At 38.9% G+C, this 16,646-nt stretch overlaps 2 protein-coding genes across 8 annotated transcripts in view; one reads left to right on the forward strand and one right to left on the reverse strand.

Moving 5' to 3' along the window:
• MTRF1 (mitochondrial translation release factor 1) overlaps positions 1–11,011 on the forward strand; it is a 26,084-nt gene extending 15,073 nt beyond the window's left edge. For all 6 annotated transcript variants that reach the window (XM_055703335.1, XM_027815899.2, XM_005433246.4 and 3 more), the window contains 2 exons: positions 1,593–1,691; positions 3,073–11,011. In XM_055703335.1, coding sequence (XP_055559310.1) covers positions 1,593–1,691; positions 3,073–3,195 — 222 coding nt within the window. In that variant the 3' untranslated portion in view covers positions 3,196–11,011. The remainder of the gene's footprint in view (positions 1–1,592; positions 1,692–3,072) is intronic.
• The window catches only part of WBP4 (WW domain binding protein 4), a 24,302-nt gene continuing 14,477 nt past the window's right edge, over positions 6,822–16,646 (reverse strand). For both annotated transcript variants that reach the window (XM_055703338.1, XM_055703337.1), the window contains 3 exons: positions 15,738–15,898; positions 14,450–14,676; positions 6,822–11,993 (listed from right to left, as the gene is read on the reverse strand). In XM_055703338.1, coding sequence (XP_055559313.1) covers positions 11,783–11,993; positions 14,450–14,676; positions 15,738–15,898 — 599 coding nt within the window. In that variant the 3' untranslated portion in view covers positions 6,822–11,782. The remainder of the gene's footprint in view (positions 11,994–14,449; positions 14,677–15,737; positions 15,899–16,646) is intronic.

Genomic DNA, 16,646 nt, shown 5'->3' on the forward strand with positions numbered 1-16,646 from the left:
GTGATTGCTGAAATTTGGAGAGGGTGCTATGTTGTAGATTTGTTTTTGGTGTTTTTGAGTGACAGTGACAGTGCAAATAAATGTGTGTAAAGGTGTGCAAAGGAGACTCTTGTATTTTAAGATGGGAATCCCGGTTTTCACTTATCCCCCTTCAGTGCTGTTATAGACTTCTCTGGCAGGCAATGAAAATAGACATCAACTGTAGCTGGAAAGAAGAGTCAGACTAGCTGGAATTATCCAAAAGGCAACACTCAACATCATGTACTGAATCCCTCTATTATGGCCAGAGTTACACAAACAGAGCATCAGTAAAACGTTATTTTCCATAAAAACTAAGATCAGAAGTTCTCAAAGTTGTATTTTAACCTGTTTCTAAACCAGAGTATTTCATAAGACCATATAGAGCTTCTGAAAGAAACAAGTATATCAACAATTGTGCCACTCTGTGGTTAGGTAGCAGTTTGCTTGATACGGTTTAGGTAACCTTTTAAGGACGAAACAGCTTCTGTAAAAAGAGTTACCTCGAGTTGTGCTGCTAAGTGTGCTTTTCTCTTGAAATGTGCTATCATTCTATTCTCTTTCTTTGAGTATTTTCCCATTTGTAGTGCAAATTTCAGCTGTGATCAACAGGAATAAAAATGCTTCAGAATTACAGAGTTATTCAGTGCTCCAAAATTTCCAGCTTAGCTATTTAATCACTAATTGCAGGTTGCATTTAAGTGTATTGGTCTTGCATATTATTAACCCAGTCACTCTAAGTGGCAAGCCATTTATCTTTTGTTATTAATTTTAGCTTGAGAGCCTTCAAAGATGCATAAAGTACTTAGATGTATATTTGTATGAGTACTACAGAAAATCAGGCAAAAGTAAATTACCTTTCTTAATGTTTCAGAATTTATTCAATAAATTCCTTGTTTTGAAAAATATGTGTGTTGAGTGCAGGTGAAATTTTCAAAAAAGCGCACTGAAGCAGACACCCGTTTCCCTAAGCAGTTTTTGCATTTAATTCTCCATTTCAATAAAGCATTTAACCACACAACAATGCTACATCTGGATTTGTTTTAAAATTGTTTGCATTCTTGGACTTTACCGCTAGAGGACTACTCTTCGTGTTCTTCATTTACTGCTCTTCCAGTGCTAATTTCCGACAGCCAAATGTTAGTGGAACTGCTTTGCTACACGTTGACTGTGCTGCTTCTGTTAATAACGGTGCCTACTTTCATTATTTTTTGTGGGAGCTACAACCCCCCCAAAAATAAGACCACATTTTTTGAACTAATGTCTCCTATAAACATACCTCTTGCCTTATGTGACTTTTGAGAGTTACTCAATTCTTCCAGTGACAGAGCTGGAACAGAATGTACTAGAGGATGTAAAAACTTGATCTGTGATACAGAATCACAAAACAATACAGTTTAGTAATGCCACAATATTTTAAAAACCCCATATGCTAAACCAGTGACCACTAGATTTGTAGTTGTAATAGGCTGATCCATGAAAGTTTATTCGAGGTATGCTGTTTTAGAGTAGTATTTGATATTTCTTTTTAAAACGCAATACAATAGAAGTTTTTTTTTGCTGCTTCGCTGCAGTTGGGAACAAGAGCCCAATCAGAGAGGATTCGTACTTATAACTTCACCCAGGACAGAGTCACTGACCACAGGATCTCATATGATGCACGCAATATCAAGGTAATGGTTGCTTATGAGAGTATTTAAAGTTAGATACTTATGTGTGCCATAAGGAGAAACAATTAACTTAGTGAAAACTTAGAAAAATTAAAAAATTCATATATATGAGGAAATCAGATAGCCAGTTGTGCTCTGACAAAACATCGTAGACTTAGAAACGCTAAACTTTTTTCCTGCCTTGTTGTAGAATACTGTGAAAGATCACTGGCACAGGATATAACTCACTGGCCTACTTGTCTGTGTATTTTTCTCCTACTATATGAATGAAAAATGATCAAGCATGTAGTCCTTAGTGAACTCTGAGTCCCTCAGCCAAACTGGGCAAGGGACATTTGAGATCCTTGAAGCTTAGTACATGCAAAAGGAAAACGTGAGATGAAGGACTCTTTTTGTTTTGGTTTGGGTTTTTTTTGTTTTTTTAAGTCATTCTTTCTTCCTCCTAATGCTGGAGTGGCCAAAAATGAAAACTTTTATGTTTCCCGTGCAGGCCACAGTTAAAAGAAACTGAAACTGAATGCTTTCATTTTAAGATTATCTGAGGTCTTATTTCTGAGTAAATCTCTACACATGGCGTGAATCTTATTTATTTATTGGGGTTTTTTACAGGGAAACAAATACCTAATAATGCATTTTTGTGTATTAGATTTATGAAAATGTTTCGGATTATAGGACAAAGTTTAGGGAGACCCTTCAACATTTTGGCTTAGGTATCCAGTTTACTGTTAGTGCTGTGGCATAAGGAGCAACACTTTTTCAGCTGTACCCACAGGTGTCCTGGGTAGCTTCAGGAACCACAGGGCATGCTGAATATGGAATGGTTGATATTTAATGGAGTGGGCAACAGGCACACAAGTACCGTGGTGGGGGAGAATGGGAAGAAGTTCCATGACTGCATAAAAATTACTTTTGTTAGTTGAGCTTTGCAGTTACTTAACGTTGGAAACTCGTTACTTTCTTGAGTGAAACTGGAACCATGAACTGCCTAACAAAAGTTAGCTGGGCTTTGCTTGCAAGGCGAACTGGTTCTGGGCATGAGCAACAGTATTTAAATTAGGTTCTTCAAGCCTCGATTGTTTTTGCTAGGGGATTTTCATGTAAATGCATGGGTTACATGAAAGCATGGTGGGAAGGCACCAGTAGCTCCTTTTGTTGCTGCCAGAATCATTGTGCTTTTCACAGGCAGCTAGCTGAGGTCCTGCTGCGGGGCACCATGCCACGTTGCTTTCACATGGGGAAGCCGCAAAGACGAGCAAGTGGATGCACCAAGATAAGACTCCAGGCAAAGTGCATTCCAGGAGCATCTTGTCTGAGTAGCCAGCATTTCGGAATGATGCCGACGTACAGTCAGTAATGCTTTTGTCTGTTTTTATTTTTTCCATAGGAAGTTCTGAGTGGGAAAGAAGCACTGGATAAGCTAATAAACAGACTACTGGAGTTTGCAGAGATGGAAGCTGTCACCGAGTATCTAGAAAATTTGCAGGCGTTAGAAGGAGGAGGCTGCTGAAGACCTTGTGTAAAGTTAAAAGCAGAAATGCTGTGTTCAGTAGCAAAATAAAACAGATGCATTTGTTAGATGATAGATTGATTAAAATCTATGCCTCTGTTTACAGTGTATGATACTACTCTTTTTTATATATATTTTTTGGTGCAGATGGGTTGAATTCATTACAGCTACCCTAGCAGAAAAGAACAACCTTGCAGTACTGTGTGTGCACACCTTCTGTCTTGGCAGCATGGCTTTGGTAAGCTGGTCCTTCTCCCGACCATGTTGCAGCTGGAAAGATACAGAATCGTGGTGATGGAGCAGAAGAAATACCACGCAGTGCATGTTTTGTTTTGGGGCTGGGAGATGTTCCTCTCCAGGTGAAAAAACATGTGCGCCCCAAACATAGTTTAGAATCCGGCTTCATGAATGCTTATTTTTATCCATCGATTGGGTGAGCTTCCTAAATGTAGTCCCTTAAAAATTACTCTATATTATGATGCTTTATTTTTTAGAGTGACTGTAGAAAAGCAAAGGGAGCGATCTTGGCAAGGGGCCAGAATCTTAGGAGAGAAGCCTGCCAGTTTTCTTCCAGCCATTCTTGGGTCCGTTTAGGGTGGGTCTGGACCACATGCTGCAGTGGCATGTAAAAGTATATGTTCTAGTTTCAAATTAAGTTGATGAGATTTTGGAAGGAGTTCAGCAGTGATAACGGGCAGCTCCCTGCTTCTTGGCAGAGAAAATGAGTTCATAGCGTTGATATGAGTTCATAGCGTTTTAGCAAATCAGGTAGCTCTGGAATTCAGTTTCTGCCTTGATATCTTTGGGAATGTGCGCCTGTCCCTGTGGGCGATCCAAGTATTTGTAGAGCTCACTGGGCTTTAATAGGACTTGTGTGCGTGTTTTCACCTCCGCGCATGTTGTACGGTGTGCTGACAGGCAGATGTGTGTCGGCAGGCAGCGGTCGTACGCAGCGATTCAGGAATACTCCCGTATTTAACGTTACACAAGAATATGCAAGTGCTCTGCTGAACTGGGTCGATGTGCTAGAGCACGGAGTTCGCTTGTTATCCTGCTCTTCCCAGGTTACGCTGTAAAGCTGCTCTGCCCAATCTTGAAGAATCAATTCATTGTGACAGTGTAAATTACACCATGTGGTTGATTTACATTTGCACATTTATTTGTAATTATGAGTGATACAGGACTGAGAAAACATCAGTTATTTTAAGAAAAATAATTATTTCAATACTGAGTTCTAAATGGTGCAGGTTTTACTACTGTATGTCAAACAAACAACAGTTTTAACTTTATCCAGCTATATTAAGAAAGAGGATTTGTACCAGGAAAAAAGCAGGTAAAATTATACTCGGTTTCTCAGTCCTGGAATTATTTTTCAGTTCTTTTGTGTTTTCGCGCGTTCTTGTCAGCAAGCTTTGCCTAACAATTTTTTTTATGTTTCCAACACTTCAATTACAAAAGCTTTTGAGTTCTGGTTGGTGGTCGGGGTTTGTTTTTGGTTTTTGTTTGTTTGGCTTTTTTTCATTTATAGCTCTGTAAGTCAGTCAGGAAACATATTACCATGCAATTTAAGAGTCATTCGTACACTTGAACTTTGGCCTATGAAGTTTTCTTTACCATGAACAACTGTTGAAACACTTTTGAAAAATGAGCCTCATTTTTTTTTTCTGGAAAGAAGATGGGCATGTTTTGACTGCAGCACTTCAAGGATATTTGCAATTAAGTTAATCAATTTTCTGGAGCCCTTTGTTGTTGGCTTTGTGCAGCATGATGAGAAAGGGGAAAACAGAAAGCAGCTCCCCTCTGCTATTAAATCCTGGATGTTCCCAATGTAGGCATTGAAATGTGGTGGCTAAATCCCTTTTCCCATCCTGGTCCAGTGCATTCTGAAGGATCTTTGCCTTATTAAGCTTACCCTGCAATCGCTCATACCTGTATATGACAGCAAAATACAGCTTTGCTAAGTCGTGACACAGAATTGGATACAGAGCAGACCCACTTCTACAGGTCACTGCCTGCTTTGCTTTAATAAAAGCAGATATATTTGCTTCTCCTCACTGAGAAAGCATTATTTGAAGCTATGTTTCCTCCTAACTTACAAAATACTGTTTGAAGCCATGTTTTATTCTAAGTTCTTCCACCCCAGTCTTTCTGTGGGATGCAAGAGCTGACAGATTGTGGTGGGGGTTGGCTGTGGGCTGGCACTTGTCCCTGAGGGAGGGATGTGGGGTGTAGCAATGGCACCTCTGAGGCGTTTTCAGGATGGAATAGTCCACACTTGGGCTTCTCAATTTCTGCGAGCAACCATGACTTTCAGCACTGAAATTGCTAGCAGGAAAAATTAGGGAGGAAAAGGAAAGGGAAGGCGGCTCCTTGGAAGGCAGTGAGCAGTCCCAGGGCACAGCACAACTTCTTGTGGGAGGGCAGAGCAAGAGCAGGTTCAGGTGGTAGAAACAGCCTTCTGCGGCTTCCCGTTTCGTTATCAAATAGTGTTACAACAAACAGAACAAAATACCGCCCGTCTGCCTGGCTCCCCCCATCGCTGTGCGTCACCCAGGCCTTACGCACGGATGTGACGTTGCAGCTGGTGCAAAAGACACCAACCTCATCTCTCTTCAGCTCCTGTCGACTGACGTGAAACTTAGTTCCTGGATCTCTTTCATTTCCCTGCTGAGGTCCTGAGCAGGGAAGGAAGCCAGCCAAAAGCTGCGCCTGTAAGTGGCCCTTTTTGTGACAGCAGGAGGGTGGGTGCTTACCCTCCGCACAAGCACAGCCCGGACACCTCACCTGGATTACTTTCATTTCATCATCAACAGAATGTACAAGGGAATGCCTCAGAAATCCTGCAACTACAAATTCATTTATTCACTCATAGCAGCACGCTGCTTGTTCTCGTTTAGTTAAAAGAAAGGACTAACTAAACGCTGTTAACAACAAAATATATTTCATAATCTAGCAGAACTCTTTGCCTGCATCATACCTTTTTTTTTTTAGCTGCTTAGTACAGCTGAACAGCTTCTTCACTTTCTGTAAAAAACAGCTGCCAAAAGACCACGCTGACAGAAAGGGGTTTTTTGGTAAAAGAAATGTTATGAAATAATTTACATGCACTCCCCACCGTTTAAAAGCGTGTATCTTTAACTCTCAGGGCATACTCGTCATTCTTAAGACCAGCAAATATGAAGACTAATGAATCACAACCCGTTATCATCAGGAAGTCTATCTATTCAGCCATATTTTGAATATAACTAAATAGTAACTACAACAAAACTTACCTGAACTCTGTTAAAAATTTTAAAATTAACAGCAGTATTAAATTTAATAAAATTAAAAATTTAAAATTAAAAAAAACTATTAAAAAACTTTAAAATTAACTCAGGTCATTTGTTACTCATAATTGATGCAGAATAAAACAATTTCCAGTATCTGTTTCATGTACTGCTGGAAGGCACCTAGATACTACACTGGTGACCACAAAACAAAAAGTATTCATTTTAAAAAGCGTCCCCATATTTATGTACCTATTTTGTTTTTTATTTAACCCAGGCCCCATTTTTAGCAGAATATGCATCCATAAATCCCTCAGGTTGTCACAGAACCCACAAAAAGATGAACAACGGTAACACAGATTGTTGAAAGGAAAGCTTTATTCAGTATTTTCATATAAACTCCACTTCAAGAGCCTGCAATATTCTATAATCGCAACCAAGAAGCTGTTAAAGAGAAACCAGCTTGTTCAACTTTGCAGACAATACTTATAAACTGAAACAAGTGCTTTTCAATCACCCACTGTTTTTTACTGTATCTTCAGTTAAGCAAGCCATTAAAACCCACTGCCTTCAGCTTGTGGTCTGTATTACGCCATCTGCTGTTTTTTTTACAGAGACCATTTCTTTTACAGTTAAAATCAAACCTGCGTTTGCTAACACTCTCTGGAAATCCTCGGGCAAATTTAGGCTTTTTCAGATTATTATTTGCAACACTTTTTGCTTTGTACAGAAACTTTAATTCAAGCTCTATCCCAAAACATTTCACAAAGCTAAATTTGTTAATCACACAAATGGTTAACACGATTTCTACGTTCAATAATTTAGTAGGTAGAAGGTAAAGAGGACTTAAGAGGTAGATACAAGAGAGACTGAAGAGAGAGGCTGACAAAACAGAACCAAAGGGTTGCTGCAGCAGACAGCGGAAGGTATGCAGACAGCTTTCGTACCGACAAGCAAAAGGATTTAAGGGCTGCAAACCCTGTAGGAGGAATGGAATGAAATCTGTCTCAAGAAAATGAATTATCAAGGAAATCAAAAGAGCACATGTAGTCAGTCTTGAAATAGCTTGCGTGTTTGAAAATAGGCAAAGTTGTACTTCTTCAGGGCATGACGCACAGAGGCAGCAGAAGTGCTCAGCATAAGCTGGGATCTGGAGACACGGTGGCCTACATAAGACAACGTGAAGCTTTCTGAAGGTCTCAGTAGAGCAGGGGATAATTATGGTGGAGGTGGGTGCTAGAAACGCGGCACAACGGTGATACCGAGATTTGCATATATAGGGGTACTGGAGGAAGACAGTTTGAGGAAGACCGCAATAATAAGAAAAGTACTAAAAAAGGGAGGCACAACGCAAAAAGCAAATAAAGGAAACCAAACAGCATGAAACAGTTTTTTACTCCCTTTCTGAGACGCCACAATTTACACTGAAATAACATCTTTTTTCAGGGCAGGGGATGATGCTTTTATACACGCACAGGTTAGTGAATTTAACTTAGATCGATGTCGTGACCAGCCCTACCACTCCTACACCCGAATACTGGGACTGGATGATGCTGCATCACAGATTCTGTCTATGAGGTTCAAACAAAAAGCAAACTTTACCCTATTGTGGAATTCTGAATTTCAATCTACAGATTCCCAGGTGAAGGGTTGCGATTCACCTTAGCCTAAATAGGAACAAGGATTGTTCTATAACCTGGGTCCAGTTAAGCAGGTCTCTGCCCAGCTGCTGGAATAACAAATGCCCAACAAAATATGTTTTTTCTTAGTATATGCAATACATTTGCTGCTAAAAGCATCACCAACTTTAAGCATGCCCTGCTGTAAAAACACGCACACCAAAGACAAGCATCCTGCACTGGGAAGCTGTCTTTCCAAACGAACAAAGATGAGTCAAGGAAAGAAAAATAGAGAGCAAAGAAACTCGCTCAAAACCACACAAATCATCATCAGAAATTGCAATGACTCCCCCTTTTCTCTCGACTCTCCTTCTCATATTGCTAATAATGTCTACGACAGCTTATAAAACCAAGGATGTCTTGGTTTAATATGTCTCGCTCAAGGAGCTTGCCATAAAAGCAGGCAAGCAGACAAAAACACGCTGCATCATAGAAAGTGAATTAATCAGAGAACAAAAAACTCTTCTGAAAACACTGTTCTGGAACAGTAAAAGGAACATTCCTTTGTCAGAAGCCACGGCAGCCCAAGGAAGGATTAGCAGATGAGGAGTGTAACTGTGGTAATACCTGGGGGATTCCTATGGCAAATTCCAAAGGCAGATTTTGCAGGGAGATAGCACAGAAGGGCGAGAGACCTGTGCAGCACAGATGTCCTGGAACAGCAGCGTCTGCCTTAAATCTCACACAAGACTATTTTTGTATAGAAAATACTTGGTTTAGATACACATTAAGGAAATGGAATGACAACATGGTGCAAAATTAAACAGTGGCTTTGGATAGATCAAATTTGATTCAGTTGGCCCTTAGAATTTACCCTTAAGGACAAAGAATAAACTGGTCTCTCCTCAAACTGACTTTCAGAGGTAGTGGGGAGCGAAGCGCTGGATTTGTTTGTGAAATGCAGCCTTTAGATGTCACATCAGCAAAAGCAAGCATGTGGTATTTAAACCAACTGTACTAGCAGTGAGAAAAGAAAACATTTAATCTTTTTTCCTAATATTTTGGTTTGTCTGTTTGACACAGTACTTGACAAAGGCCTTTGGTTCATATTACGACTGATTAACAGTTGTAATTGTTCTTCAAGGAAACAAGTTTTGAACACTTTTATTTTCAGATGTTTTTAAAACATCTGCTCAAGCAATTTAGTTACAGCTACCTTAAATCAATGCCTATGACCACTTCAATGTGACTAAACATTTCAAAGGAAAGACGCTAGTGTATTTTGGGAACCTTAGTAAAAGAGGAAAGATGTCTTCCTCAGAGGCTATTAAAAGTGGAGCCTACAAAAAGACTAAAGTATTGTATAAAACTACTAAGAAACAATACAATCAATTTACAGAGATCATACAGAAATGTATATACTTCAGGCTTGGAGTAACACAAGCAGGATAAGTACAGCAGTACAAACTGAATTTGTAAGGAAAAAAAACTGCTTGAAAAGAAAGCATGATCAGCTGTTAACTCTGCAGCTGGCAATGGCAAAGGAGTAGAAAGAGCTGGTTGTACTGGTGGATCACAGGGCACCTACGGCAGACAGCACGATGCAGTCATGTGAAAGGCAAATGTGATTTAGGAACATTATCAAAGGAACATTATCAAAAGTTACTTGTGGCCTTCATCTTCCTTGAACATAGAATCTAGGGAAACTCGGGCTGGAACAGATGAAGAGAAGTGCTGGTGGGGCACTGAAGGTCCTGTCACACAAGGACGCTTTATGTGATTCCGAAAAGATGTGATGGATTCAAGAGGAAAAAAAAGCTACTTAGCTGAAATAAGTACCATTACTTGTGTAAATTGGGAGGAAATTAGTTTAAACTGGTCACAAACACACAGAAGCTTCAAATTAGAGCAGGCTCCTAGCTGCAAGAATAAGAACAAAACCCGAAAATCTGTTTTTTAGGAAACCTGACAACCTCTCCTTGGCATAAAGGACATTTCTGTTCTAGCCTTGCATGTGAGGTCTTTCACGCGGAGTACACGTTGTATTTTCCTGCATCTGTGACTGTGGTAACACCCAGCACACATCCTGCATCTCTAAATGGCAATCCAGGGCTAGATATTACAGGAATTCTCAAAACAAACATCAGAAGAAATACAACTACCCTGATGAAGCCAAAGAAACACACAGGATTAAATTCAACACTTAATTCTCTTCTACACATAACGAAAATATAACAGAGTAGAAAAAAGGTCTTCAGCCTCTTTTTCTATACATGATAAACCAGATTCTCTGTCTTGCGCTCCTTTCTCTGCTGATCTGACAGATTAACAGTCATTCACAGTTACCAACTCTTACTTTGCTGCAGCTGGACTCTGACAACTAGTTGTCTTAAGTGCATCCTCTGTTTTTGATCAAGATTCTCCTGAACAAAACACCGTGAGCTTTAGGAACAGAGGCATATTTTTTTGTGGATTAATGATTTGAACCTTTATGGTCCATTGTTTGATACCTAGAGAAGCAATTAATGTAGCTGTATTTATTCTTATGCAGCCAGTGAATCCTGATGGTGCTAAATGAAGACCAATCCAAGCAAGTGAAGAAATCAAATCCACATTCCTCAAGAAAATGCCCAAGCCATCTTGGACAGTACAGCCACAAGCTCTGCTTATTCATCTTTTGTCTTCCTCTCCTATGCTACTGAGAATGATGAAGCTTCAATACAGTTAGCTCCTCTCAGCTTAGCGAACACTACTGACTATTCAATACACTCCTCTTACCAACAGACAAACCCCATCAACCTCAAAAAGGGTGCTGTATGCTGTAGCAGGGCCAGGTCTTTGGAATGTACTTTCATGAAAATGTCAGGCAATTGGTTTTTTACAAGGAAAGAGACAAAAAAAAAAAAAAAAAAAAGGCCAAAAAAAAGAAAACCTGGTATGTGAAAAGAAGGAACGATTCAAATAGAGACAACAGTAAAGCAAAATACAACAGGAAAGACACCACAGAAATATCTACTCCAGCAGGGGTGGCACTGGTGCTGTTATTGAAAGTTAAGATTCATCAGGTTTAAATCTTCTGCAGAGGTTTAATACATTTATCATGCATGTACACAAATAATTTTGTAGAACATCTTTTGGAATGAGTGGCACTGATGTGACTCACTCTGCTAAAAACAGCTTTTAAATGATCAGTTTGAAATGTTGGCAGTCTCACCACCTACTCTTTTGCAAGCGAAAGGTTAGTAAGCACAATATTTTTACTCATTAGTAGGGAAACTACTACACACAAACTATCTTGGGGGATGATTTTACTGTCTGGTACATGCCATTGATCCAGTTCCTCTGTAAAAATAAGGATCTCCATCATTTTTGCCAGATTAAGGATTATTATATTCTCCCATAGTTAGAAAAGGAGTAAAAAACCTTACATAATGTATTTAGAACAGCATTCACAGAGCAAATTGAACTTAGATGGCATGGTAAAAATAAAAAATATATTTACAATATTGCATAAGTAATATAACACAAACTTCCATTCCAATATCACTCACATCAAAATAAAAAAATATGACAACTCACATATGTTTTAATACCTATAAATCCTTAATTTCTACCCAACATTTTCTTTATAAAAGCCTGTTTAAAATATTAAACTTTTGATTCACTCTAGCTTAAACAGAATCTAAAATGATTTGCTTAGTACTACTGATCACTTAGTCTTTGTCTTAAGTTTCTAGATTTTCCATTTTCAAATTTCCTCTTTTTAAATGTTGGCACCCCTTCTGTAAGGTCTCCCAGGGAGGTGACTGTCTTCTCTTTAAATATCACTGTTGCATCTTCTGGAACCTCTAGCACTGGAGGTGGTGGTACATTGTCACTCTCTGTACTAGGAAGCTCCAGGTCCACTTTTTCACTGTGAGAAGACAGGAAAACATGAAAGGGTTAATCTACATGGAGAAAGCAACACGCTGTACTGCAGACAATATTATCCATATTTAATTGTCACAGCAGCTTTGGGCTAGATGCAGTCTTCTAGCCAAGATCATCATCATGATGGGACCAAGAAAAGAACAGAACACACGTTCTTTGTTTCTTCTGCGTGGGCTGCCATAAAGAGTAAAAAACTAGGACCTCATTCTGTACAGAGCTTACAGCATGGCCCAAGCACTCATCATCTAAGCCATCCTGCAAAAGACAACAGAGCTGTGTGTATGAATTTAAGAAAGACAGCAGCCAGTGAGTAATTAACAATGGTTCACGGACAAAATACTATTGAGTGTTCTGCCACAAGTGTCCATCCTTGAGGGCGTGCATGACAGAACAGAGAACAGGTTACCAAATCAGCCAGAGACCCCAAGCTGGGGGAAGCAGTTTTGCAGAACAAGAGCAGAGCTAACACTGATATGAACAAATCAAAGACATGGTCTCATAATGACCAATCAGTTTTAAGGGTTTTAAAGGTTTACACAGTTTTAAAGGTTAAGCAAACCACTGTGTTCTACAAGGACAACCTGCGGCACAAACATACGATGGGGAACAACCGAACGGTTCACAGAAAATGATCTAAATCACAAGCCCATTAGGAATCACACCAGCATAATGCTGCTGCAAAAAGATACACATCATATTCCTGGCCAATCCATACAAGAAATCTTTCAGTACTACTGAGCGTTAGTCTGATGCCAGCTCGTGTACCATACCTAGTTTCAGGTCCTGTGCTTCAGGGAAGACACAGATCAGCTCAAGCACGCAACCAAGAGCCATGAGAATGACTGCAAGCCAAGCAAGTCAAGAAAATGCAACTGTTACAGTATTGCTAAAATGTAAACCTCCTGAAAGTGGCTGGCACTGTGCCTAGTTTCAATTAAAAGTAAATAACAAACAGCTGCATTTTTTTTATTTACACGTGGGTGTATCTCAAGCCTGTGTGTAAATGTACAGAATGATCTATAAGGTTCAGTAGCTGAAAGCACTTCTTATGGGACACTGCTTTCCAAAAACCTGAAAGAATTTATCAGCTCTGAAGTGAAGGCAAAGTTAGCTGGTCCAATACAGTAGGTGTTATGAGAACATTATAATCTCCAAGGAAGCGTATCAGTTCTCAGTTTAGTTCAACCAATGTATCCACTGAATAATTTAGAACTAAAATGCTGGAGAATGGGGTGAGTATGAGGGACAAAGACTCACTGGTGTCATCCTCTGAAACCTAATTTATTCAGACTCCTAGAGGGCCCCACAAGGAAAAGCTGGACATGAAAGCATGCTTCACAAAAAACCAGAAAGAGCCATCTCAGGCATTATGCAGTAAAACGAAACAAAACAAACCTCCTGATCAGATGCATGTGATGAAAACACCTGTAGTACATTGGTTGGACATGGGAGAGAGAGAGACAGCTTCCAGATTTAAAATTGGCATAGCTACATTACACGTTTTATCTTTCATCTCCTTAGTTAAATCATTACAGAAAGCATCTCTCACATTATAGGAGCCTCCAGGACTTACCCACAGTGACAACAGAAAAGGTTGTAGTGGATTTTGGTTCGGTTTTACTTAACTTTGTTTTGAAATGATAGAAATTAGGGAAGAAGAAAAACAGTTGAACCAGGAGTTTTTTACGGCAATTATGGGTGGAAGTAAGACAAAAAAAATTGAAGTCTTTTAGGCTGTGTCCTTCAAGTGAACAGTTAGAATTAGTACATCACAAAGTGAGAAATAATGCACTGCTTGTGGAAGTAACTCAGTCAAACCTATCAGGCTTAGGTAGAAATTGCTTGGAGTCTAAAAAAGCATACTCATTATATCAGCAACTATTGATCCCACAGGGAAGGAACTGAAAGCAATGCTAACCTAGTACAGTCAACATATGATTGCTGGTGGTCCTAGAAGACCAAGATAGATCTTAGCTCAACTAATTACTCATCAGAAAGAAACAGAACTTAGCAGGGAAGCTGGAGGCCCTGAGAAAGCTGCCTGTGCTGTTCCAAGGCTGAAAGCAGTTGAAAAAAGAGCCACAAGAGCTCCTGAGGCAGCTGAACTAGACTGTTGAAGGAGACAATGTTAGGGAACATAACTACATTTAAACAGTTCATATTCAGCCTCTGAGAAAAATGATGGATGACAACGATCCTTTAAATGACTTCACTTTGTACTCATGGTGAGCTTCTACACCAAGACCAAAACAGCACCACTATCCACCACGGAGAGCTATGACTTAAAATAATCACTGTGGAATTAACTGTATTTGGGCTATGTTTTCCATCACTGCTGTGCTAATTCTGCCAGAATTCAGAAGAAAAAGCTTCAGCTCTTGAAAACAAGTTTTCTGGAAACAAGTATTACCACAGTAACTATAGTATAAAGATCCTCACCATGGTTCTTTTTCTTCTTCTTCTTCTTCTTCCACTGCTTTAATTGCTTTCCATTTTCCATAAGGGTTAGGTGCATCACTAGAGGTTTCTTGGGAAGCTGAAGTACTCTCCTCTTCATTTACAGTTTCTTCTGGCTTCACTTCTCGCCATTTCCCATAAGGACTTAACTTTTTAGCTCTGGGAGATCTTTTCTTTTCCTCTGATCCTTCACCATTATCTCCTTTCCTCTAAAGAGGAAAAAACCCACCTTAAGCAAAAATGCCTAAATAAAAACACAATGTAGCTTTATTTTACATCTTTTATTTGCTATTATCTACTATTCATACTTTTCAACCAAGAGTAACTTGAAACAATAAACTCCTAAAGTAATACAATATTTAAATTTTTTTCCTTGAGATTTCATCACATACAGAGTTGGAAAAAAACCCTTAAAATGTTACGAAAAGTTAAAGCTGGAAAATCCTATCTATCACGGCTGAAGTTAGCAAGGAGAAGCCAATACAAACTTATGTAAAAGCAAACCTTAGCACGTGTTTAGAAAAAAAAAAAAAAAGGAAAAAAGAGGCAAAAATTCACATACAGCTTTCTGCGCAAGCAGATACACACACTTTACAGCTAACACCTGGTAATAGTTTATAATGATGCCCAGTGATTCTAAAATACGTATTTTAGAATTAACACTTGTCTATTAATACATTTTTATTTAAACTGTCTCTGCCTGATCTGAACTACCAGTTTCAGAAAAACCATTTGACCCTAACAGAGCCATAATCATACCCTTTATCTTGTTTTAAATCTGAAGACAAGAATTTATAGTTGACAAAGATTTTGTACTATGAGCTGCCAATGTTTTTCTCAGTTAATAAGGAAACTACAACCATTTCAGACATTTTCAGTCAAAAGCATTCTCTGAAGGTCTCTTGGCAGTCACATTTACCAATAAAGGTTTGAAGACACCCTCACACTGAAATCCAAACCATTTTGTGGATTATTTCAGAGAGATAACAGTGACCTTTCTCAGAAAACATCGCATTTCTGGCAGAATTAAAGCTGCTTCTGGTGGGCTGAAGGAAAGATCATGCTTTCTATTCTGGAACAGTGCCACTAATGGGCCAAATAATTAAATATAGATTCATTTTACTATTAAAACAAGTGTAAACATCTCCTTTCAGTCATACAGTTTAACCTCATTACAATGAGTACAGCCTGTCGCAGGAGGTAAAAGATAAATCATCTTACACTAGAAAATTAATACTGTACGTAAAATAAATCTGAAGAGAAAACCTACCTTGAAATTTGTTTCTGAACTCTGTGCTTCATTTTCACTGTCTTCTGAGTCTGATTCAGATGCTTTGGAATCTGTTTCTGCAAGCTCTTCAGAATGCTTGTCACGTTGACTCTTCTCATTTGAAGATGAAACAAAACCAGCCGGCTTATCCCATGTGGATACTGTCCAAGATATTTGAACAACCGCATTATTTATGTTTCTAATTCTGATCTGTTATTGCTTTGACAACATTACCTTACAGAATCAGTACTGCCTTATGCAAAAATACAGCAAATAATTCAGCGCAAGGCTTTTGCCTTTGTTCAGTATGTTTGTTTTAATAAACGTAATCAGAAAGATAACATTTCACTTCCTAGCAGAGAGACAGTCATGACAGCCGAGTCCACTGTTGATAAAGCTTGTTTTAATTAGTGTTTAAGAAAAATATCATCCACGGCAAACTACGGTTCACAAGACTGTGGCTCCTCTCATCCTTACACAGGACAGACAAATTGCCCTCTAGAGGTGCCTATTTGATTTGAGTTGTCCATTAATTACAAAGACAGGATAAGGTGAAGAATGCTAACTGCAAGCCTCAGGTCTCCGGGCAGACAACCCCCTTCCCTGTGATACTTGGCTCAGTAACATTAGATCTCTAATTAAAGAGCTCTGAAGCAAACAAAGAAATAAAAACATGAATCTGAAAAGTTATGAAAGCATGTACAGTATATGACCTTATTTTCAATTAAAAGGTCGTATTTCTGAGATTTCAATAAAAGTTGACTCAGTGGTCTTAAAACTGGTTTTAAAAACAGTAAGGTAAGAGTACACTGATTTTCAATCTATTATTTTATATAAGCTTACATGTATAATAAAACTACTATTTTTCCAATTATTTTTATCTGTTTCCAAAGAAATCTCTAACTGAAA

The sequence above is a fragment of the Falco cherrug genome, chromosome 2, assembly GCF_023634085.1.
Source record: "Falco cherrug isolate bFalChe1 chromosome 2, bFalChe1.pri, whole genome shotgun sequence".
Lineage (NCBI taxonomy): Eukaryota > Metazoa > Chordata > Aves > Falconiformes > Falconidae > Falco > Falco cherrug.